The 26,126-nt window shown below is 35.7% G+C and overlaps 1 protein-coding gene across 1 annotated transcript; it reads left to right on the top strand.

Annotated features, from left to right (window-relative positions):
• The first annotated feature begins 9,124 nt into the window (after positions 1 to 9,124).
• LOC115918790 lies at positions 9,125 to 19,384 on the top strand. Its single transcript, XM_030990649.1, has 5 exons — positions 9,125 to 9,945; positions 11,920 to 12,093; positions 15,813 to 15,877; positions 17,367 to 17,511; positions 19,026 to 19,384. The coding sequence occupies exons 1-5, from the start codon at positions 9,142 to 9,144 to the stop codon at positions 19,323 to 19,325; spliced, it is 1,488 nt and encodes a 495-aa protein (XP_030846509.1). The 5' UTR covers positions 9,125 to 9,141; the 3' UTR covers positions 19,326 to 19,384.
• Positions 19,385 to 26,126: the final 6,742 nt, after the last annotated feature.

The raw sequence follows: 26,126 nt of genomic DNA on the forward strand, positions 1-26,126 counted from the left end.
TTCCAAACTCCTTTGGCAAGAAAGGTGGAACAAAACCAACTCGTATTTGAAAACATATCAAAAAGATGTTAATAAACCATATATATGCTCATTAGAGAGACAACATTCAACAATAATACATCGACTCCGCTTTGGAGTCCTTGGACTTAACCAGGATCTCCTCAGATTGGGAATTCATGCTACTGGTTTCTGTAATAGATGCCCCAGTGAAATAGAGACTGTAAAACATTTTTTAGTACATTGCCCTAACTATATTATAGAAAGGGCTATGTTTCTAACAGAAATTAACGAATCCCAACCTGAAAAAATTATGGAATACTTAAAAAAGAGTGAGTCCAGTATACAAAAAGCTATTGTACGGTTCTTTCTCAGAACGAAACGGTTCCCTATCAGGAAGTAATACCTCCCTTGATGAACAGTAAAATATAATACAATATTATAAATATGCTAAATTACACTCAGTACATTAAAAATATAATAACATAATGTAATAAGAAAATAAAAAAAAGAACAGTAAAACATAATACAATATTATAAATATGTTAAATTACACTCAGTACATTAAAAATATAATAACATAATGTAATAAGAAAATAAAATAAGAATAGTAAAACATTATACAATATTATAATATGCTAAATTACACTCAGTACATTAAAAATATAGGGTCTAATAACAATCATAATGTAATAAGAAAATAAAATAAGAACAGTAAAACATAATACGATATTATAAATATGTTAAATTACACTCAGTACATTAAAAATATAATAACATAATGTATTAAGAAAATAAAATAAGAAAAAGTAACAACAATGATAAAAGGTATGATAAGATTACTGAATATAGAAGCTTGTGTAGGTGCTATCTTATATACATATTTATGTATGGTGTGTATGTGATATAACAAATAATCTGCACGTACTGTTAAGAAACACTAACAAAGCCCATGAATGTTTTGCTTACGATATTATTTTACGATACTATCTTAAAAGATAGATAAATATAAAACGAAATAAATGTATTTTTTAAAAAATCCAAAATTGAGAGATATAACACGTGCCGTAAAGTAATTTGGCGACAATAGTCAAATCACTGACTAATCGCCAATAACTCAAAACACAACAACAACAACAACAACAACTTGACACATTTCGTTCACATTCAGGGTGTAAAATTAACCCGACTAAGTCGGAAGCTATTTGGATTGGGTCCAAAAAAGGTTGTCAGGATTTTCCACTTGCTGAGAGAGGAATTTTATGGAAAACATCTCAGTTTAAGTGCCTTGGAATAGTCTTTTCACTGAATGTTAACTTAATGTTTGATCTTAACTATAAGGACAAATTGAAAAGAATTGAACAAACAGTTAACTGTTGGCGAATGAGGAATCTATCTTTAATTGGTAAAATTTGTGTTATTAAGTCTCTTGTTTTACCACAATTATTGTATCTTTTTTCTGTTCTTTGTATCAAGATTCCCAAAAAGTTTTTTAAGAAGCTGAACAGTATATTTTATAAATTTATCTGGAATGGAGGCAAGGATAGAGTTAAAAGAAAAGTGATGTGTAATGATTTAGAGTCCTGTGGCCTCCGAATGATTGATCCATATATGTTTTCAATTGCACAAAAAATGGTATGTGTAAAATATTTAGTTGATAGGAACTTTCAAAGTATGTGGAAAACAATTGAATTAACATTTCTTCAAAAATTTCATGAAGAAACAGATATTTTATGGAAATCATATGCTCCTGAAAGTATTCTGAATGCTTTGGGTAATACTCAAGTTGCAGAATGTTTACGTTCGTGGTACATTTTTAGACAAGAGGCTACGAAGGATATCATTGATTGTAAATATTCTGATATTGGCACTTGCCAAATGTTATGGTTTAATAGACAAATTCGTTCATAATCTAAGAGTAACTTTTATTATGGTATCTGGTATCAAAATAATATTCGATCAGTTGATGATTTATTGAATCCACCTTTTTCTGGTTATAAATTGTTTGAGGAATTAATCTTGGATTTTGATATTCCTCAATCGGACAGACGAAAGTATAATTTCTTGCTGAAAAATATACCCAATGAGTGGCTTTGAAACCCAAATGGTTAGGATAATGATGTTTTTGACACCTTAATTACTAAGTTGATGAGTACAAGAAAAATACCCAGTTATGCATACAAAGTACTTTGTAACCAGTGTTATCCTCAAAATCGATATGATTATTGGCATGATAAACTCACAATACCACAAGATTCATGTTAATAATTTTCGTTGCACCATAGATACTCGTCTACGTTCCTTTTATTTCAAAGTTTTTCATAAAGCTATCGCTTTGAATGCATTTTTGTATAAAATCAAGAGGAAGGACTCCCCTAATTGTATTATTTGTAACAAAGAAGAAGAGACAATAGTTCATTTATTTTGTAAATGTGAGAAGGTATTAACACCACTTTGGAATGGATTATTAACCTTAATTCACCTCAAAGTTGATCCAAGGTTTGATTTAACCAATTTTGAAAAGCTCTTTGGTACCCCTTCTGACAAATTCTTGTCATATTTATTCCTGCTCTTAAAATATTTTATATACACCTGTAAATTCAAGAGTAGTTTACCTACTAAGATTGCATTAAATCATTTGTCAAGACACATAAAGAAACTGAGTATTTCCTTGCAAAAAAGAGAAACAAACTTTCCTTCCATTTAAAAAAATGGAAATTCGATGTTTAACTTTTTCTTATGTAGAATGTAATGTACATATAAGAAGGTGTATGTTTATATATAGAATGTACATTGGATCTTTCAATCTTTGTTTGATCTTTGAAGTTTTGATGTAGATTCATAACCGTTTCTGATTATTCGTTGCCATCTCTTGCTCAAGGAATGCGCCGCAGGGGATTCGGGGAGCGGTCTTTATCCCTTTTTGCAGAAGTCTGCTCGTGGTCACCTGGTCGTTTTTTTTTTTAATGTGTGTTATCGGGTTGTTCATGCTGGAATTGCAGGAGCCCGTTTCCCCGAGCCCCCCGCGGCTGAGTTAGGACTTTAGCTTTACATTGTTTTATACTATCGTATAAATTATTGCTGCTGTGTTTTATTTGTTTGTTTTGGTTTTTAGTTTTTTCTTTTTGTTTTAACTGTAATTTCTCCTATGATTGTTTGTAAAAATGTGATTATGAATGATCAATAAAACATATAAATAAAAAATTTAAAAACAAACGATTCTATTGTTATCATACGGTCACGGTTCGGTGCACACGAGTGGTCGCTGAGTTGTGGTCGCTAGAAGTAGTCCAATATCACGGCGAAGGTGAAAATGTACTAGAATTATGTCCCGGCATGCTTTGCGATGAAACAACCGTGAAGGCACGTATTCAGAATGTTAATAAACAAAAGCGGAACATAAGTGACGTAGTTGACGTATTTGACCAATCAGAACTCTCCATTTTCACGTCGGCAAAATTGACTACTTCTTTTAATTATTCATAAATATTCGCGTGATTTTTCTTGGTTCCTGACTCTGGTACAGCGTAAAATATAATAATTTTGATATCATTGTAAAGAAAAATATCTATGCTTTATGCTGATTATAACATCTTTGTGACGCAAGAATGATTTCTATGTGAAAATCAGCCCTACTCTTAAAAAATAACCATTTTCTAGGCGAAATATCTGTTCCCAAAATATATATAACATGATTGTTATATAAGTATACGGAAAGTGCAACGTCTTATCTGTAAAATAAGACCAATTCCATGAGAAAGGAACAATTATAAAGGCAAAAACTGCCGATCAGAAAAACCGTTTGCACTACTCATTACGTATGCAAAACACTTAAATTCTTGCATACGTGCTGAATAAAAATAGAGGGTTTTCGCACCGGCTGCGGTCTGACTGTCTGTTGGATCATTTAAAGACAAAATAAGCACCTGAGGCGGCTTTCTGATTGGATAAGAGCCTCATGAATCTGCATTTAATTTGTCGTTTAAGAAATGTGATAATATATTTGACCTCATATTGCGTCACTTTAATTATGCAGATTTATGCACGACGCTACTATACTCGCACAAACTGAGAAGAGTTACTTCATTGAGAATGGGTGAGTAATTGATTGAAATATGAGTAGATTAAGTGAATTTAGTCATCAATTTCGAAAAAGCTGCAAACTAGTCTTCGTGATCTACGGTAATTTTGTTAGATTTTGAGACAGTTCTCAACAGATTTTTGGGGAAAAGACTAATAAAATATTGTTCTTGAATTTGCACTTTGATTTTCATCGTCATGAAGTAGTTTGACTGCGGTTTGCCGTCATTTCACCCTTGTACTCCATTTAGGGCCCCGGGGTTCCGGCAGGCCCACCCCGGGGAATTTCGGTGCTCATCTGCATCAAGATCAAACTTTCTAATCAAGTTTTATGGCAGATTTGATCGTCATCATGAATCTAATTCACCAATCATCGATTTAATTTAAATCTAGATTTAACGTTACATCTTAAAATAATCTACGAAGCATGATTTTTTTGATAATCCAAGTGAATTAATTCTTGTTAAAATCTTTAGTAGATGTGGACTCTGATGGCTTTACTTATCAATATCAGTGCCATCCGTTCGCTCAGTTGCATCATCGGTACGCGGTGCTTGTCAACTTTATTCCGGCCTCGACCAAAATTATCTGTGACCATTGATAATCAAACAACTCCAAATCCTATTTCATTTAGACGTAAACCTGGAACTTATTAATAAAAAATATTCCAAAAACATCAACACTAGGATTTGTTTATTTAATATTAAGATTTTGTGTGGGTCCAGCGTGCTTGTCAAGTTGTCATTATCTAGAGTCTAGACCCCTATCAGTGGCGTACGCAGGATTTTTTTCAAGGGGGGGGGTGGTAACAGGACATTTTTATTTATTTTTTGGTCACAAAAATTTGGCAACGACTCAGCCAGCCACTGAATAACCGGGGGGGGGGGCATATGGAAACGTTGTTTCATCCGCTCAATCTGACTTGCGTGCATAGAACAAATAAGCATTTTTCCATGAAAAAGTGAAGTTTTCTAAAATGTGCGTTTCTTTCCAGCATTGGGGCGCCCGGGAGTCACTCGGGTAACATTTCATAAAGTATAATATAAAAAGACCACATGCAAATTTTCTGTACTTTTGTCGGAAAAAATAGATTTATCCAGCACAATGTCGTCTCTTTTTGCGTTGGAGAAGAGCAAAAGGCCAGTTTCAATCATACTTTGGCCGCTCTCGCAAGCCCGCCCCCCCCCCCCCACTCAGGTCTCGAAATGACCGCATGCGTGTTGCCAAAATGTCCGGTAGAGGGGTACTTTTCGTGCGACAAAGCCCGGCCCGAGAAATGTAAAAAAAAGGGGTGTATTTGACTTTCACCCGGAGATTTCTTTAAAAAGGGGGTGTTTATTTCTCTCATCTCTTTGAAATTAAAAAAGGGGGTTATAAAATATCTTGAAGTTGAACATAGAAAAATTGATGAAATCCCGCGATCAGATTTCAGAAATCCCTGCTAGTTTTGAAAGCTCATTCAGGATTATTTCATTATGAAAAGTAAAAACATTGAGTCCCATGCACTCCCGTCCCAGTACGGCGGCAGTACGGACTTCTCAAAATCTGTGAGAGAGAGAGAGAGAGAGATAACGACATAACGTATAGTCTGTACGGCGCATCCGCTAGCTGCACGCTCAGCATGCATATCGGGCTAGGCTCGGCATCAAGCCGGGGCATCAAGATGGGGTATGAGCTATGAACCAAGCAGAAGTGATCTATGATAATTCATGCTTCTTATCCTTCGTGTGCTTGACCTATAGTCTTAAAAACGCTTGGCAAACTGAGTCCAAAGATCGACTTGTTTCACACGTGTATTATAGGCAATGACGAGCTTGCAACCTATTTTGATCAAATTACGGCGGGTGAACTTTCAAAAGTCAATGGGACATGAGGGTTTCAATGAAAGAGCTGGTGATAACGTACGTCGGGGTGGATGTGCTTTTCGTTTAAACAAAAAATAATTTTTTAACGATTTTGTTTGTACAATTCCAGGCTAACATGTATGGCTGCTGACCCTGACGATAGGGGGCGTTGTGAAATGAGACTAAACGGAGCTATATGAATGGGCCTTGGTGGATCCAGGGGTCTACCAGGATCTATTCGACATGTTTAAGATTAGTTTCCTTGATAACATTGAGAACATCATCCTCAGATATAAGGTGAAATTCAGAGAAAGTAGGATGAATAGTTGTTATAATTATTTAGTTTGATCACGACCATGCATCTAACTCATCAGCTATTTTTAGGATCTTAAATTGTTCTGGAAGAAACCGAAGTCGTAGGCCAACTGATTATCTGATTTGTGACTCGGCAGACTTTGTTTAAGCCCTAATCACACCAAACTAGTTCTCACTACGTTCTCAAAAATGTTGCCAAACGGGCTCATAATATTATGTGTGCTAGCGGAGTTGAACGTACGTAATAGCAACTGTTTACGATCTGTTTAAGGACTTTGTGGACCGGGCTCGGAGTGGACTATTATTGACTCTAATACGATCCTAGTTCGTTTACTAACAGTCCACAATACGTCAAACTCGTCTGTGCCCGTCAGTTCATATCAAGTTCAGATCGGGTAAATTTGACGTGTCCGAGCAGTCCAAACCATTGTTACCACTTCGGAACTTCTTCTAACCAGTTTATAACCAAACCACCTCGTTTCACAAACATGCAGTTCAACTCGTCCTCATCTCGTTCTTAGTGCGTTCGCGAACGCACTCATATCGTGCTGTACAATCCCGTCCTGGTTTGAGTGCTATAAAAACCCATCGCGTTCTTCCTACTTGATGCTCGACCACGTACATCACGTTGTAACACGTTCCTAGTAGCTAGATCGAAGTATACGGCATTTCCGTTCATACTACGGCAATTCCGTTCGCAGTACGTTCATCTCGTACTGCAGGACGGGGAAAATTTTGAACAGGCTCAAAGTTCAAGAGCACCCTTCCCGTCCAAGCCAGTCCGAGCCAGTCCGAGTCCGTCCATGAAGTTCTTAAAAAAGATCGTAAATAGTTGATACTTCGTTCGCACGCAGTTTTGAGCCCGTTAGGCAACATTTTCTAGAACGTAGTGAGAACTAGTTTGGTGTGATGGCCGGGGGCTAATTGACTTGAATGTCTTGATCTGCAAAGCCGTGAAGCGTTGAAATTGAACGGGAATGAAGAATGGCGAGAACGCGGTGTGTTTATTTTACTATCTCCCGAGCCAAAACGGGATTGCACACGTTCGAACGCACTAAGAACGAGATAAGGAGGAGTTGAACTGTCTCTGGACGGGTTATAACTACACTATAAAAAAATTGGGCAGATGTTACTCGGTAAATCGAAGTTGGGCAAATTTTGTCCGACAGTTGGGCTATTTTCTCCCAACCATTTATCATATGACGTTACCCCATGAAAGGTAAACAAAAATAGGTTGGGTAGGTGTTATTTGGCAAATCGATGTTGGGCAACATAATTTTCACGAAGTGACGGTAGTGAAAAAACGTTGCATTCACTTTGCGTGACGATTTTCATCACTACCGTCACTTCGTGAAAATAGGGACGAATATGTCGTCCAACTGTATAGGGTTATTTCCTACCAACCATGACTTGTAGTAACCGATAAAATAATTGAGTAATGTTATGGGGCAAAATAGAGTTGGGCCATTTTGTCCAACATTTGGGGTATTTTCTCCCAACCATACTACATGTATTTACCCAATGACATGTTCAATATAAGTTGGGCAGATGTAACTGGGCAAACGTAAGTCAGGCAACATTATTATACAACAATAATATTATATTCTTATATTACAGGTATCGTGGTCGAGTGGAGAGGCCTATGTCACATGACTGTGGATCACAAGGTCCGCGGTTCGGGTTCCGCCGCGGCGGCTAATGTCCTTTTGCATAAATTATTTTATCCAACTTAATTGCCCAACTAAAAGCATATAATATTTTATCCAACTTAATTGCCCAACTAGTGTTTAATAATATGCTACACATTATGTGGAGAATTGGGTGAATTTCTTATTGGGTAAATCTTTGTTGGTAAAAAGTTGGATATTTTCTTTTTATTCAACACTGGGTAAATCATGCAAAATCTTTAATTTACCCAACCGTTGGTTGGAAAAAGTTATAGTCGCCCTCATGTTGGGTAAAAATTGGGCAATTTTGGCCCAATATTTGTTAGAGTCTAACATATGGCGATCTATTGTTAGAATGGGTTTGGACGTATTGGGAACGAGTTAATAATGGGTCAACTACGGACTGACTTGGACTGCCTGGATATGACAAATTTACCCGATCTGAACTGGATATGAACTGACTGTGGACGGGGTACAGACGAGATGAACGTATCGGGGGCCGTTTATGAACGAACTGTAATATTGTGGACATTTTTGTACACATTCTGCCCCGACCACAACCCGTTTTATGATTTTCTAGGACGCTTCCAGAACGTAGTGAGAACTAGTTTGGTGTTATGGGGGCTTTACATGATGGGGAAGCTATGTTAACTTTTACATCCATTAAAATAGTCACTTGACCTTGTTGTCAAGTTTCTCAATCTCCTCCCGCAGGTAACTACTACTGGACTTATAGAGTGAGACACTTTTTCACGATAGATTTTCCTGTTGATTGAGTTTTCGTTTCTTGACAAACGACGCTCAGTGCGACGTTTTAACAGTCAGGTGAATGGAATTAATTCATAACGAGGCACTTATTAAATATTTGAGCATTGAATTTGATTATACATGTATTACGAAAATGACAATTATGTTTGCATGTATTTAACTTGTAATAAAAAAAAAATAATGAGAACAGAAAAGAAATCATAAATGGCTTTCCATAAGTTCTACTAGTCTATAGCAATAGACCTAAAAATTGATTGTGACTAATACTACTTACATTTTATAATGTAGAAAGCTTTAAAAGATATTAAATACTCCGATTTAATCTTAGATATCAATCAAATAAATTACTTTTATTTTATTTACTTTATTTATGTAAAATCTTCGTAGATTTTTGAAAAGATTTTTTGGTGCAAATAAACTATGGCATTGAATGTGAGACTAGCGTACTCAGGAAAACAAATAAATAAATAATGAGGGTCACCGATCGATTTGACAAGATGGCTTACGGAAGATTTCGTGCAAAGTATCTTAAATTCAGCTATTTTAGCACAATAAGCTTTATAATTTTAATGAATGTTTCGATCACATATGAAGCTCTAAGTCCTGATTATTCAAATGTGACAGATTCGATTGAACCTGGCTATTTATTTGCCAAGTTTGCTTCAAAATTATCGGCGCTCAATTTTAGAGTATCCCGCCGCAGCAACCCCAACACACAGCCCGACGGCAGCCGTGTACAGTGCAAGAGCCAGCTCCGTGTGAACATTGCGAGAGAGATCGGACCATGGTCAAGTCGCCCGGAACAGGAGCGAGGCCGAGGCGGCGGTACCCGAGAAGCAGCTAGGGCCTCTGCAGGTCAGCCGACCAGTACTGTGGCGGTCATTCCTTCTTCTGTCTTCAATAATTCACAGTTTCGTCAAATGATCACGTCCCACTGCAAGAGCGAAATCGGATTTCCAGATTGCTATGGGCATAAAGGTAGCAGGATACTCCAGAAGGTTGTGGCAGACTACGCAAACTTTGCGAATGGATGGCTGCCTAATTGCAACATCACGAGAGAATGTGCAAATATGGCAGAGAGAGGGAGGACAGAAAAGTGGTTGAGATCAAGATGGACTCGTATATCTACCAACCGATCGATAAATCTGCCAGTCTGTTATGAAATGGATGATTTGAGAGAGGTATCGCCAGAACGAGTGGATTTTTGGTGGTTTGACTTCTGCTGCTTCACTGGAGCCATTTGTAATCCATTCACTCCTGCAGGGTGGGGCAAGGTAATACAGTTGTTTGTAGTATGGAGGGCAGAAGCCCTCATAGTAACTCCAGGGAGCTCCGACGCAGTCCGTTGCATTTGGCGTCAGCGTCGGAGCTCCCTGGAGCTACTCATCGTACAAGTTCTAAGCATAGTTCGAAGAAGAAGCATTAATATAGTGTAGGAAAACATTTTAAGACACCCTCTAGCAAAGTCTAGCTCAGCTTTATTCTTCTAGTTATTCTATAAATGTTTGAATACCAATGGCAATGGTAGGGTGTCTGATCGCACACTCGGATCTGTGTGTTAAAACTCTCCCCAATATAAATTGCAAGCATCCCTATGCAGTCTACGTACATTGTCCACTTATGCAAAATTGGTCAACGTTTTATATTACCAAATTTTAATTCAAACCTTTTTTCACTCGTGATACTGAAGGCTATGCACCAATGGGGAATGACATGTTAAAAAAACACCAGAATTAATTTAATGTAAAAAGTGGCACTTTAGTGACAATTGATGATGAAGGAGTAGGCTATATCTAGACTAGTCACTAGGACATGAGGCACCATGCCCTGTCTCTTTGGAAGCTCTCGCAATATAAATATAAATGTGAATAGCATTATCCCGAATAACATTTCAAACAAGTCTAAGAATCCCAAAAGGAACCGGTTATGTGTTAAATCTGAAATGCATTGCCCTACGTGTTAGTGTCTGTGAAATGGTGTAATATTGAAGCCCTAAAAAATTGTGCTTTAGAATTGTCATAAAGTGCCTCAAAAAGTTAAAATCTTTGAGTAACCGGCTTTTCCTTACTCATTTTTCCCCATTAGACTAGACTAGTGTTATAAAAAAAAAAAAAATTTGATTTCCAATCATAAATATCTTAATAATCAGGCAGGCGATTGGCTTGTAAAAGTCATAGAATTCCTGACTGACCTAAAGGTTTTTAATTATGATTGCAGCATAAGCTACATCCAGGATTTTGTTTCAGAATCTGAGGCAATGTTACTGAGTCACTTTAAAGCTAGGTATATACTGCATCCCTTTTGCAGCCAACATCAAATTCTGTAGAACTTTTCAGACGTTTGCAGGAATTATGAATATGTCACCTATGTCCTATCTATAAAATTAAAATGTTCACATTGTCCTAGTGTTCAAATTATGCAAGAAACCGGTTTTCTTTCTAAACTTCACTGTCAGACACTATTGAGTGACTGACTGACTTCATTTTTTCTTTGGTAATAAAATGTTTTTATACATAAAATGAGCTAAAAAGGGTCCATGAGCATTTGTCTACACCAATAACCCACTTCTTGTAATGGCTAAATTAAACTGATTGACTCTTTGCGCAGCACAAAATGTACACGATTTGATACAAGGGTCTGAAAATCAGACTATTTACCAAAAACATTGCAATCTCTTACGTCGATTTGATAACTATCGGTCGTTTTTTCCCAACAAAAAGACACTTTCAAGCCCTTTTGTTTTGAATTGAACAAAATATAATATATTTTGGGGCATGCTGCATGTCTAATATAGAACTTCACAGTATAAACAGCACTTGTTAAATCATTGAATTGAGATTAAATTATGTGACTACTTCATCTCACCTGTGATCTAAACTCTTATACTGTTATCTGAAGTCCTTAGTCTAAATCCTAAAAATATTTGGACTATTTTATTAAAAGTCTTTATCGATCAATGTCATATCTGTTATTAACAGATAACTAAATTCACTTTTTATTTGCTATATAAAATGTTTAACTCCAAAATCCAGGCAATTTGCCCTCAAATCTACGGTATGCTTTGAGACTACATACGGTACTTGTATACTTAATGTTTTTTTAATGTTATTCCGACAATGCTAGGAGCATCATCTTGATACTCAATGTTACTGCATGTGTAACGCACACTACTTTGGTTGAGGATAGCCTAATTGTACCTGTAAATAAACATATTTTGTTTTTCTTCTTTGAATATTTACCATCTACAGCTGCTGGTGGGGGACCCAGATTCAGCACATCAAGTATCTCAGCATTTGAGTATTTTACATAACTCTACATGCACTACAGAGGGCAGCAGAGCAGCTGGAGAGTTGGGTCTAGAGAGGTGTGTGATTGATACCATCACTGCTTGGAGTGTGCTGAGTGGACCAACCGTGGCAAAGGTATTGTCTGCAAAGATCCTTATCTGGCTAGACTCGCTCACTTCAGCAGTAGAGGTGTCGTAGACGAGTGGATACGTCGCTGGACTGTCGATCACAAGGTCCGCGGTTCGAATCCCGTCACGGCACTAATGTCCTTTGGCAAGACATTGATCTACATTTGCCACACTCCGCCCAGGTGAGGTAAATGGGGAACGGTACAGTGGCGGATCCAGTGGAACAGTGGAAGCGCAGTTCGGAGTATGGAACCGCAAAGCCAAGTGGAATGTTACACATCCCATTGCTACGCTTTAGAACTCACGAATGCTTTTGAATATATTGCAACAGTTTCGCCTCCTTTGTTTCACCTCCCTGTATAGAGGCAGTGAATGATTTTTTCTTCCTTTCTTATATTTTGGATATGATTGCAAAATGATTTTTGCTGTTGTTGAAACACATGGTTAATCTCCATCACTGTCACCCATGTCAGGAGAAAAAAAATTTACTCTCTCAGAGAGGGCTAGATTTTTTAACGGATATCTAGTCTAGTATTCTTAACCTAGTAATTTTCATAGGGCATTACAACCTGTCATGAAGATGGACGAAAGATTGCAAGTGGTGTGAGGAAGATAAATAAGGTTTAATGAGACAAGGGCATTAGATCGATGCTTCAGGAGTAGCCCTCTAAAGTAAAAAGCATGAGTGGTATTCTCGAAAGCAGACTAACTTTAGTCCATGGTTTAATCCACCGACTAAGTATGAAATGCCAAGTGTCCATATGAATATGTTTTAAAATAATTTTATCTGTTTCTAAATTAAAATAAAATGTAATAACATAATTAATAAACAACAATATTACTATGATATAATTATGTTATCATGGTAATTTAGGGACATATTAAATTATTCAAAAATATATTCATATGGACACTTGGCATTCCATACTTAGTCGGTGGATTAAACCATGGACTAAAGTTAGTCTGCTTTCCAGAATACCACCCGTGCTTTTAAAGTATTAATTGACAACATGTTTACAAATAAGCCTGATACGGTCAGGGAAAGTGGTATTCTCTTTGGAGACATTAGTGATCATTTGCCCATATTTAGCGTTATTTCACCAAGTTGTATATTTTCCAACTCTGACAATGTAAACAGTTTTAAACGTGTAGTCAATGATTATAATATTGCAATATTTTGTAGACATTTAAGGGATTTTGACTGGAATCTTCGTGTGACAAATGTAAATGACATGTTTAAAGACTTTGTGGATATTTTTCTAGATATATACGACAAGTGTTTCCCTCTCAAAAAATCAAAAAATATGAACAATCGGAAGAACAAGGCTTGGTTCACAAAAGAACTAAAAAAAATGTGTAAAAAAAGACAAACTTTATACAAAAAATTTATATCACGCCGAACAGTAATTGATGAAAGAATTTACAAGTCATTCCGTAACAAATGCACAAAGGCAATACAAAAAACAAAACAACGATATTTTCAATCCAAATTTTGTGCCGTTACAGGGAATTCCAAGGCTACTTGGAAAGAAATTAATGCGGTTTTAAATAGAACTAAAATTAAAAAAAATATCCCTTCCAAAATTGTAAATGACAATAATGACATATCTCACCCAAGGGAAATGGCTAACGAATTTAATAAATATTTCATTTCAATAGGCCCCAATTTACAAAAGAAACTGGATGATCCCCATGATACATGTAATAAACATTTCTCCAAATATCTTTCAAATCCTTGTTCTTCTTCAATATTTTTTCAACCGATTGTTGAAAGTGAAATTATATCCATTGTTGACAAATTTAAAAATGATACTTCTTCTGGTTTCGACCACATAGATGTAAAAGTAGTTAAGAAAGTAATACCGTTTATTTGTAAACCATTGAGTCAAATTTTTAACATGTCAATGTCGACAGGTCTTGTTCCAGATAATCTCAAAGTAGCTAAAGTTATACCAGTTTTTAAATCGGGGTCAAAAGAATGTATGTCGAATTATAGACCAATTTCTGTACTTACTGTTTTCTCAAAAATAATCGAAAAATGTGTTTTCAGTAGAATTTCCAATTTTTTATCTTCCAACAACTTATTAAATAGCACTCAATATGGATTTAGAGAGGGTCTGTCAACATCATTAGCAATTACAAAATTCACTCAAGATATTACAAATTCCATTGAAATTAAAAAAACAACAGTCGGTGTATTTTTAGATATGTCAAAAGCATTTGATACAATAGACCATAATATTTTAATGCACAAATTATATCATATTGGCATACGAGGTGTTCCCCACAAATGGATTGAAAATTATCTTAGCAATAGAAAACAATATGTTACAATTAATTCTACAGACTCAAATATGCTCAATGTTGTTTGCGGGGTTCCACAGGGTTCTATCCTCGGCCCATTATTATTTCTAATTTACATAAATGATATTCAGTGTTCATCAAATGTCCTAAGTTTTATACAGTTTGCCGACGATACAAGTATTTTTTTTACCCATAAAGATATTCCCCTTATTAATACCACGTTTAATAAAGAATTACAAAATGTATATCAGTGGTTAAAATGTAATAAGTTAGTTATAAATATGTCTAAAACTAACTATATGGTTTTTAGCAATATGAATTATAATATTGATGATATAAGAATCCATATGGACAAATCCCAACTATTACATACAAATCATACCAAATTTTTAGGTGTTCATATAGATGAATCCATGTCTTGGAAATATCATTTAGGAGATGTTTGTTCTAAAATTTCTCAAGTTGTTGGTATCCTATATCGCCTGCGCAATTTATTACCCGAAAAAATTCTTCTTACTATTTACAATACCCTTTTCCTACCCCACATATCATACTGTAATATAAATTGGGGTGGCTGTCCTAAGTCATATTCTGATAGAGTCTTTAAACTACAAAAAAAAGCCATTCGCCTGATATCAAAATCCTCGTATAACTCTCATTCTGCTCCGCTATTTCATAAGCTCAATGTATTAAGCCTATCCGATATTTGTAAGCTACAAACTGGTATGTTCATGTATAAATGTAAAAATCGCTTATTCCCTCGTTATATTACTGATCTATTTCCTATAAATGCAAGTATTCACTCTTATCAAACTCGGTCTTCTAATGATTTTCATTTCCCCAAAATACGTACATCCTATGCAAAATCTACTTTATTTTTTACCGGCCCAAAACTGTGGAGTTCTTTACCAAATGAAATAAAAAACTCAGTGTCACTCCAATCTTTCAAACGCAAACTAAAAAAACACTTGATAAATTCATACCGTAATCAACTACAACGTTAGTAGAGCTTCTTAACCCGTCCTTTCTTTCTTTATATTCAAATTTACTTTGCTTTTTTTTTTGTTTAACGCAATTATTCAATTGTTATTTAATGTATTAAGATTATATTTAATTGATCATGATGGGTGCCAACGCACTTAAGACTATTTTCCTGTCTTCCAGTTGGCTCCCTCCGCAATAATAACATGTTCTATATCATTACACTTTAATCAATCACTTATGCTCTTTATCAATGTTACTGTAAATGTTCACATTTTGTTTTGGTATTTGTTGTTGTTATTGTATATACATGTATATATCTGTTATATGTAATGTACATCTTTGTACTTTTATTATTGTGGAAAATAAATGAACTAAATGAACTAAATGAACTAAAGTAGCCCTCCTAAATTTTATTTTATTTTCTGTCTGACCTTGCAGATGCAGTCCGACGCCGTGGCATCACTAGTCCGATGTAGCCCAGACATGTGGATGAGTCCTGTGAGGTAAGAATCTTAGAAGATTCTTTTGTTCAAAATCTTAGTTTAGTGTTGCTTTGTCGCTTTATGTCATTGAGTGTATAATATGTCCTCTGTTCAATATCTTAGTTTGGTGTGAAGAGGGTTGTGTTTGTAACCTTTAATATTTAGATACATGTACATGTAAGTGTACAGCAGTTATTCGGTTGAATAAGTTGAAGATCATAGAGCTTTGTAGTTGTACATGTATGTGTTGATTTTACATGACATTTTGAAATAACATTTGTGGCACATGAGCCACTGTTCTTAACTAGGGCCTATATTTTTAAAAAATTACTAGTTGTCAAGTAATTACATTGGCTAAGTAATAGGTTTCATACATATGGCCCCAGGGGGCTACATGTACACCTGTACAAATATTGTGTAAACCATTCCATAACCCTCCAGATCTATAAAGTGCATGGCAAAATAGAAGTAACAGCTGTCAATTTCAAGGGTGTCAGCTTGTTTGCTTGTTTCTCCTTTTTATGTTTGCTCTTCTAGTACACCAATCATTGTATTCGAGCTCTGCCCTACCCGTGCCTGCAAGAACACCATGCAATTGAAAATACATAGCTGTTACCGCCTTCCTAGTTAGTTCAGAATCTGGCCTATTAAATTTTGATCTCCACCACACCAATGCAATGCGACCTCCCACTATTTACTTGCTGCCAGCTGAAGACGGCGTGATCTTTAAATTAGGACGCCCGGTGAAACTGGGGAGCATAATTATGAGTTTGTTGATACTTGATAATGCCATCTTCCACGGCTTGAATCAATGTGTAATGAATACAGAACCGGCCAGATTCTGGACTACTTGTGGGCAGCCAATGATTCATGTTTTGTTTGTAAACAAACATATACATGTACAGTACATGTGTACATGTATGTATGCCCTATATTCCCTAACTCCATCAACTCGATTTTCTCAAAATATACATGGGGTAGGGAAATATTTACTTAAAGCAAGCACTTCTGTGTAAAGGACTATTGGATCAATACATCATAGTGTAGATTATTATGCTGTGCCCGTTACACCACTGCTGCTTTCTTTGCCCCACTGCACGGTTTTTTGCTTGCGATACATGTGTTTTTTATAGACACCGATTGAGGGAAGGATTGCTTTGTGCAACAGAACGGATCTGCAAAATTATCAGTCTTCCAGTTTTGTATTCCTATCCCCATGGGGATTACTAATCATTTCTGAATAACAGCTCACATTTGATATAGTCTTTTTTATCTTATATCTATAAACAATTTTATAAAATTACTGAGGCTCTCATGACAAGTTTTCATGGACTTTCTGAATGCTTGCTTGCTGTGAAAATCACTGTATTATGCAAGATCAGAAAGTCTTTGATTGCAAAGTACCGGATACTGTTCTAGTTATATATAACCTATAAATGGGTTTTTATTTTGTAAATAGGCATGGGTTTGGAATATTGATAGAGAATTTCTACTGTCCTTGATTTTCCAGTACCTTTGAAGCGATACTGAACAAGCTGACGGCATCAGAGATCCAGACCCTCCATGTCATGTTTGATGCCCATATCACGGCACAGAAGGGCTCAACTTCACAGCAGATAATGAACTCCCATTCCAGTGGTAGTTCTCCTACCATGGTATGTATTTTGTAAACCGAAAGCACCTTTTAAAGATACTACATGTATGTCCCTTTTGCAGCCAACATCAAATTCTGTAGAACTTTGCAGGAAATATGAATATGTCATGTACAGTATGTCCAATCTGAGAAACTTAAACATTTGCAGTGTTCAGTATTCAAATTATGCAAGGAAACCAGCTAACCTTGTAGACTTCACTGTCAGACACTGTTGAGTGACTGCCTGACATCTTTTTTCTTTGGTAATAACATATAGTGAGCTGAAACAGGTACATGAGCATTTGTCTACATCAATAACCCGCTACTTGTAAAGGCCAAAATTAAACTGATTGAAAATCATTGAATCTTTGTGCAGCACAAAACGAATGACCATTCTGTAAAAGGGTCTGAAAATCAGACTATTACTTTTAGGTGATTGCAATAACTTAAGTCGATTCGAGAACTAATGGTCTATTCCCCCCCCCCCCCCCCCCCCACTAAAAGCCATTTTCAAGCCAATTTCAAGCCCTTTCATTTTGAGGGAAGTACTAAATTAGTACAGGTACTGTATTTCAAATGCTGTTGGAATTTAACCTTTTTTTTGGGGGGGGGGGGGCCTGCAAAAGGGACACATGACCTTTAACACTAACAGCAAAAATGTTAGAAGCTTGAAAAGACGTGTCCGGAATGCAAATAATGTACGTAATAGTAGTGTTTGTAAATTAAAAGTAATATTAAGCCTCATCAATGTAGTACATGCATGTACATGTATGCTCTATATTTAAGTGATGTGGTTGTTCATGTACACATGTACCTCTATTCAATAAATATATGATTATATCAAATTATGCACTTTGCATTCTAGACATGTATTTTCGTGCCACTACATTTGCTCCTGCAACAATTGCTCTGGACTTTTTTTTGTCAAAGGCATAGGGTTGGGGGTAATGATTGCAATTGTGTTTTAGAATAGGTTTAGGGTTAAGCTGTTGGTTGTAAGACTTAGGCCTACAAAAAAAGATGTTGTATTGCCCTTTATGTAAGGTTTAGGTCCGAAATCTTCTTCTTTTTTTTCCCCTCTTTAGGCTGATATATTCATTTTTTTTTTTTACTTGAATACTTTTTTATTTTATTCATTAAACATTTGTTTTGTTTTTAAAGCCGACCATAGATTCCAAAAATTGTGGGTCGGTCGCAAAGGGCAATACAACATCTTTTTTTGTTAAGCCTTAGGGTTAAGTATAGAGTTGGGTCCAGGGAAAGAGTTAAGAGTTATATTAGTGTAGGAAATAGAAGCAGAGCAGTTTTTATTTGATTTGATTTGATTTTCTTCTGCATTCATGTAAGCATACAGTTTTTCGATAACAATAATAATATAAAGTACAATAAGTATTTTTCTGACAATGAATCATAAATAAGCAAGTATATATTGTTGCAGTTGTTGCAGTAGCAAGTGTCATACAACTTAAGGCGTATCTGGTCAACTTTTATCACTACCATAAATCTAAACCTCATCTTTTGATCATGTCACTACAGAAGCGGCATGAGTTTGAGATGACCCCCAGGGCGGTGTCTGGCATCGTTGTAGTGATCATCCTCATCTTCCTAAGCATCCTGGTCGGGGCGTGGGCGGTGTACCAGAAGGTCCAGTCCTGGCGACACCCCAGGAACCACATCCAGTACGCCCCCATCGTCATGCAGGATGATTTCCCTGATGGTGTTGGGAGCCAGGAGGAGATGGAGACCATTCATTCCTGGAGTAGGGTGGAGGACCTAGGACCAGACTCTGATACAGAGGCAGGCCGTTGGGGTCGTGAAGGGGGTGGGGCGGGGTAAGGATGAATCCTGGGGGGTGTTTCACAAAGATCCTAAGTCAAACTTAACTCTAAGTTGGACTTAAAAGTTATGGAGAGCCATTTGTAGCCTTAAAATATAATATATTCAAAAGCGAAAAAATTGAAGTATTTTAGACTTTTTATAAATTCCACTTCAAGAACATGAAATCTCCTTGATAATAAAAAATATGTATGATTTGAATCAATATTTTATGCCGTTTAAAATAACTTGAACAAAATATTGTCAAATATGCTAACAGCTTTCCATAATTGTTGAGTCCAACTTAGGATCTTTGTGAAACACCCCCCCCCCCCCCTGGAGTGTAATCTGGGCTTGAAGGGACTTGGTAACATTGTTCAGATGAGAGAAAATGGTGCTGAGGTAGTGACTTCAATGTTGGATGTACATTTAAAGATAATCTGAAAGTTTGAGTAAAAACGGCAGACCATTACTAATGATAGAAATTGGGAAAAACTGATTTGATGGATTCCTTAATTCTCCCAACTACATGTATAATATTACTCTTTAATTGCATTTTAGGTGAATGTAAATCGTCACAAAGCAATGAATTGGTTCTATATACCATTCCAGACATTTAACCCTAATAAGGCCGGGGGGGGGGGCCATTATGGCCCCCCCCTCCACAATTTTTTCGATTGCTCGGGAACGCATATGGATGGCGCCCCGCCGCTCGCTGACTTTTTTCTTTCGAGTCTTGCGCAACTTTTAAAATAATTTTTTTGAAAATCGGACCTACGGTTACAAGGTCACGTGACCTTTTGTCTTCGCATGTCAGCCTGAAAATCGCTCATTTTCGTGATTTGTGTACAAAACGTATGGCAAAGTCATTTTTCCTAAAAGCAGATCAAACATGGGTTATTGGGTCTTGTTTAAAGCTTAGGTGGTTGTTTTGGGAGTCAAAATAGTTGAATTGTAGTAAAAGATAAAATAAAACAACAAAAACAATGAAATACATAAGTTAAAAAAACAATGAAATACATAAGAAATTATCAAAACAAGGGATAACATAAGAAATAAGCTGGCTCTTTTTTTTTTTTGTCTTATTATTATTCAGAATGGTCTAATGAATATATCTAGTGAAAAAGAATGCTTAAATATGAATAATATATGATTTATTGGTAAAAATGTGATTTTTATGACTTTATTTGCATAAATTACCATAAATATGCAAATGAGTGAATTTTTCAAAAAATTGAAATGATCATATTATTCTTTACACTTCACTTGACATGCGTGCAAATTTTTGCGGCGATCGGCCGCTTCGCGGCCGAGATCTTGAGGGGGGGCCATAATGGCCCCCCCCCCGGCCCTACTAAGACTTCAAATAGCCCGGCCTTATTAGGGTTAAGTGTTGACAGATTTTTAAAAGCCTGTCTTACATGTATGTCTTATTTTCATGGAAAAACGGTTGGGAAAATCCAAAAATGGTTGGGAGAATTTAGTGTCAGAGGGTGTCGCACAGTGACGCCTTCAAAGAAAACCATAAACATCTCTGTGGTTTGAGAATTATTTCAGTTTTCCTTGCAAGTTAGAAAATTAGAACAGTAGGAGGAATATAATAAGTAACATTTCATACAAAAATTGCGCAGTTTTTTCATCAACCTTCAACAATGTTACCGAGTCACTTTAAATGCATGAAAAGTTGCAATTAATCACAGCACCATTTCTCGAAACCATTTGTAATTATAAGTTTACCGGCATCTTACTGAAATGTGTGTAATAGAGAGAATTAGGAAGCATGCAATAAATGGGATGTGTGTTATGTATACATGTACATGTACTTACAACAATTTTGAAACAATGCCCACCTATTAGGGCCCTGCTCTATATTTACTTGCGATCAATTCAAATTGGTCACATTTTGACATCGATCTCAGTGCTCTTCTTAACAGAAATGGGGTTCCAGATTTGCAATTCATTTGTGAACAATTTACATGTAGTGAATTAGTGATCAATCTGGATCAAATGTTTTTTTCTAAGGCAAATACCAGAACTCAAATGAAACAGTTGAATATATGTTTTTGATGGAGATAATATAATAGTGACTTTTTTATGATAGTGGGTTCTTGTATGGCATGTCTGTCAGACTTGACACTCCTGGCGCTCCCGATTATAACCCTGGCTTTAGCACGGCTGCCATTACGGCGCTCTAGCATTTCAAGGAATTAATTCCTGCCAGGTACCCATTTACATCACCTGGGTTGAGCGTGGCAAATGTAGATCAATGTCTTGCCAAAGGACATTAGTGCCGCGGCGGGACTCAAACCGCAGACCTTGTGATCGCGAGTCCGGTGACATATCCACTTGAACATGACACCTCTACATAGTCTCTCATGCCTGTCATACAGTGATGCTGACATATCAGCTAACGTTGTACATGTTCTTCTGGGTAGAGAGTGGCAGATGCAGATGTTTTGGCGAAGGTTGTTAGTTATTGACTAAATTTGAACCATTGATCTCTTGACTGAATTTTAAGAGAATGAACCACTATACCATGCAAAAAGTATGGCTCACTGTAACTTTTTATGTTTTTATAATTTTGTTTAATTGCAACTTTTCATGCAAGAGGCATCCTGTAAATATACAACATTATATCGTGATGAATGCACGTTTGTACATTTTTTAAAGAATGTTTCACACTTCTGTTAATGTTAACCCTTATTATTACAAAATTATCAGCAACATTTTTATGAAAGAAAATTCATAAATGAAGTAATACAGTTAATAACTCTGCATCAGTCAAATGTGCTGGACTGAACAAAAATAATTCTAAAGATTTGACTGAGGAAGTGTAAATGACACATGTTTTCCATAGCCCCCCCCCCCAAAAAAAAAAAAAATTAAAAAAAATTTGGCTTTAGGGAAAATTAACTTGTGTGACTTTGATTTATGCAGAGTTAACTGTACAGTGTTGCAATTTGATAATTATCCAGCATAACATTTTGGCAAACCTGGAGCACTTGCAAGTTTGCGAAAGTTTTGATGCGTTCAAAATGTCTGGTATGACTTGACAGTATGGTGTGAAATCCTGCTGGAGTATTTTTACGAATATTTATATTATATTGACCGGGCTTGAGGGGTATATCAGTAATATTGACCAAGCTAAAATCATATTGCCCCGAGTCGAAGACGAGGGCAATATGGTCATATGGTCTGAGCGCGGTCAATATTCCTGATGTACCCCAAAAGAAGCCCTGTCAATATGATTATTATTACCTAAACAAGCCTGCATATTTTTACAAATTATTGATATACAACTTTGGTATCAAGCATGATTTTTACTCCCGTCTGCATGCCGGTCCATCTGATTTCAGGTTATTCAGGCAGGTATGTAATTGTGACGTAACAATGATTGTTACCGCGCGTACACTTTAACGCCTACACAATACAAGCGCACTGACAAGAAAGAATGAAATATGGCTCAATATTGCCCTCTGATTTAGTACAGTGGTCTACAAGGGGAACTTTGAAGAGGGCGATATGGCAAATATTCACCGCTCCGGTTTGATATTCGGAGCAGCATGCAAAATACGACTTTTTATTTAGGAGCTGAAATGCCTTGTATAGGTAATAATAGTTTGTATTACTCTGATTTTTTTATCACATTTGAATGTGGAATCACTAAGCTGTATCCTTTCTCAGGTCATATAAAAATTCAATATTTCAATGAGGTTCTGTGGATTTTGAGTAAGTATATTTATGAATATTCAAAACAGAAAAATCTTTTGAAGGCGATTTTTGTTTTCATTCAATGTGCATTCCCAAAGGGTATTATATCATGAGTTATCTCAGAGGCTTTGAATTCAACGGGTTAAAGTCAATTAGGCTGAAGTACTTAAGGTTATTAAGCTATGCATTCCATCTTCATTATCTATTGATTCGGATGATATCCCATCAACCAAAAGCAATGAAGTAATTTAAAGGATATCTAAAAACGATTGTATTAAATTGTTTATTTATATATTATTCATGTATATATTGTTTAAGTATATATTACACTTATATTTATATATACATCGTATATAGGCCTATGTAGAAAAAGATAAAAGTGCAATATTATCATGTCTTGTGAGAACATGTTTTGAATATTTTTTGTAGGCAAGACCTCTACAAGTTATAAGTTAATTAGTTTATCAAGATCACAATGAATTATGGAAAAATATAATTCAATTATCCATTTACTGATATGATTTAGCAAGTTCCATAGGTAAATTAGGTAAATTCCAAAATCACAGTTTTGTTTGAACAAAGTTTGTATATGAAACATATTGACACTAAGAAAAATTTTGTCATTATGACTATTGTTCACCCTAGAAAAGATTCATGTTACTTAAATTTGTTATAACAATTCTTGCTTAAACTTGGACATGATTTGTTGTGTAAAATAATGATTATGCGAACCGAGATTCATTCAGATAGCTCAAAAGCAGAGAGTATTCCATGAAATGTTGCTGCATATTTGTTTACTAAATTTGTATTTTTTATAAACATCTATTACATCCATTGGTGTAATGAAAGTTACAGCACAAGGGTCCCCTTTTTTTTGGGGGGGGGGGGCGGTGCAGGTTTGAAGACTTACCAAGCCATTGAAAACATTTTTTGATAAGGCCAAAACATACACATGACTTAATATCAACATGGTTTGATTTTTTTGATTTGATTTGATTTATTTCTGCATTTTTTCCAAATAAAATATAAGTGAATAACAAAGAACATATGAATGTTAGGTATAATACAACATAAACAAACAATAATTTCTTCATGTCAAAATGTTTTTTTTACATAATATATGTACATATAATAACGAAACTTATTATTTCCATAACATATCATCATAAATTTAAAGTATTATCTGAACTATTCTGTTGGAAAAGTGCAGGATACCGTAATCATAAGCAAAGCTTGACAAGGATGGCAGCCTCAAAAAAACAAAAAAACAAAAAATCTTAAGGTAAAACTTCAAATGAAAAAAAAAGTGATGGTGATACCATGTACATCCCCCACATAAAACGACCCCTCCCCGCACCCCCCCCCCCCCCAAAAAAAAAAAAAGAAAGAAAAGGAGAAGACAAACAAAGAACAAAAAATACCCAAGAACAACAAAATCACAGAAAAAAAAAACAGGATACTGCCAGGCAGTCAGGTAGTCTACAGTTTTCAGTTATTGGTGTTATTCATTTCTGTGTTCCAGAAACTAGTGAATTTGACTAATGTCTTGCTAGGTGAAACATTGTTTTGTACAAAATTGAATGGTTACTGTATATTATGTTTAGGAATTAGGATATTGAAAACAAATTTCAAACATCATTATTTGCTTGATCATATAGTACTACATTAATATCTGTATAAACATGTGTAATATTTAATTTCTATCAGTATTATATTTTGCTGAATTGTGTTCAAAAGGCTAGCCTCAGTTTATAGTATTCAATTTGTTGCTCGTGTTGTGCAAAATACTATCCTAATAACTTTATAAGGTAAACTTATTGTAGGAAAAAGGACAATCTATCGTGTACATTTATCAGACATATATAAGAAAAATGATTTATGTAAATGAATATTTACAGTTGTTTGTGTACCAATTTGAAATTGTGTACTAGTTGATTGCAGTACTTATTTTATAGACAATTTACACAAGTTAAATGTACATGTACAAGGTATTAAATTTGTAATGCACTCGTGGTTTTTTTAGAACAAATAAAAAGACAATCTGCCGTGAAAAAAAGTAAAAATACTGTTGGCATCAGCTATCATTTATTTGATTGTACTTAATGCGCCATCTAGTGCAACAGTTATGACAATTTCTTTTGCATTGTGCAACTATCGTGAATACACTACACTTCATGTACAGTTAACAACTCAATTATTCATACCCCTTGTGAATTGGATGTTTTGTGTGTTTTTCGTAACTTAAGAATGAAAGGTGGACTAGTTGACTTGGAGCCTTTGTTGAATACCTTTAGATATATGAGCTGTAATATGTCACATTCTCATGAATGAGACAAATAACATTTTCCTCATACTTAAAGCTTATCTGCCATAGTTTACAGGAGGGATTAGAGCGCCCTGCAAGGTCACTGGACAGGTGGTTATCTCATCAACTCACCTCTCAGTTAACATAAGAAAAAGAGGATCATGGGGGACCAATGGTCACCAATTAGGCATTGTTTGTTGTAAGAGGGCGCAAGTAGCTACAAGTAGTGCAGTGGGCCTTTAAACAAAAATTACAAAACTTGGTAAGGGTACGAATAATTAAGTTGCTAACTGTATATCCAGACGCTGTGTGCCCTGACAGGGAACAAAGTTTACGAGTAATACCTCATAAATCTTATGAGATTTATGTAGGGTAATTATTATAAAGGACTACTCTTCAAATTACAGTAGTAATATAAGTGCTAATTGATGAATATTTGTTCGTTCAATTTGAAGGCAAAAGACCTACATCATAAAGTATGTTCATGCACAACATTATAAGAATAGTCCAGAGTTTGGTGTGATCCCAGGGGGGGGGGGGGTTAGCGGTCATGGCCCTCTGTCTCCCACGCTTCTGCCCCTGCTGTGTGTAACATTGTAGTCATTAAAATAATTAGTCTCTGATGATTGCCTTGTTTGAGTTGAATCCATCTTATCTTATCTTTCGTGACAGTTGGACCCTATTATATGCATCAGTCACACAAACGATAGACACAACGATTCACACCGACAACAGACTGATCAAGAATTGCATTAATTAAAAATAATAGTGATAACGTTGTATCATGACAATTTGCAAGTGGATAA

This window comes from Strongylocentrotus purpuratus, unplaced genomic scaffold (genome assembly GCF_000002235.5).
Source record: "Strongylocentrotus purpuratus isolate Spur 01 unplaced genomic scaffold, Spur_5.0 spur5_scaffold_19, whole genome shotgun sequence".
NCBI lineage: Eukaryota > Metazoa > Echinodermata > Echinoidea > Camarodonta > Strongylocentrotidae > Strongylocentrotus > Strongylocentrotus purpuratus.

Coding starts and splice junctions, on each gene's coding strand:
- LOC115918790 (XM_030990649.1), top strand. CDS start 9,142: ATGAGGGTCACCGATCGATTTGACAAGATGGCTTACGGAAGATTTCGT. Junction 9,946..11,919: donor CTCCTGCAGGGTGGGGCAAG/GTAATACAGTTG, acceptor TACCATCTACAG/CTGCTGGTGGGGGACCCAGA. Junction 15,878..17,366: donor ATGTGGATGAGTCCTGTGAG/GTAAGAATCTTA, acceptor TTGATTTTCCAG/TACCTTTGAAGCGATACTGA.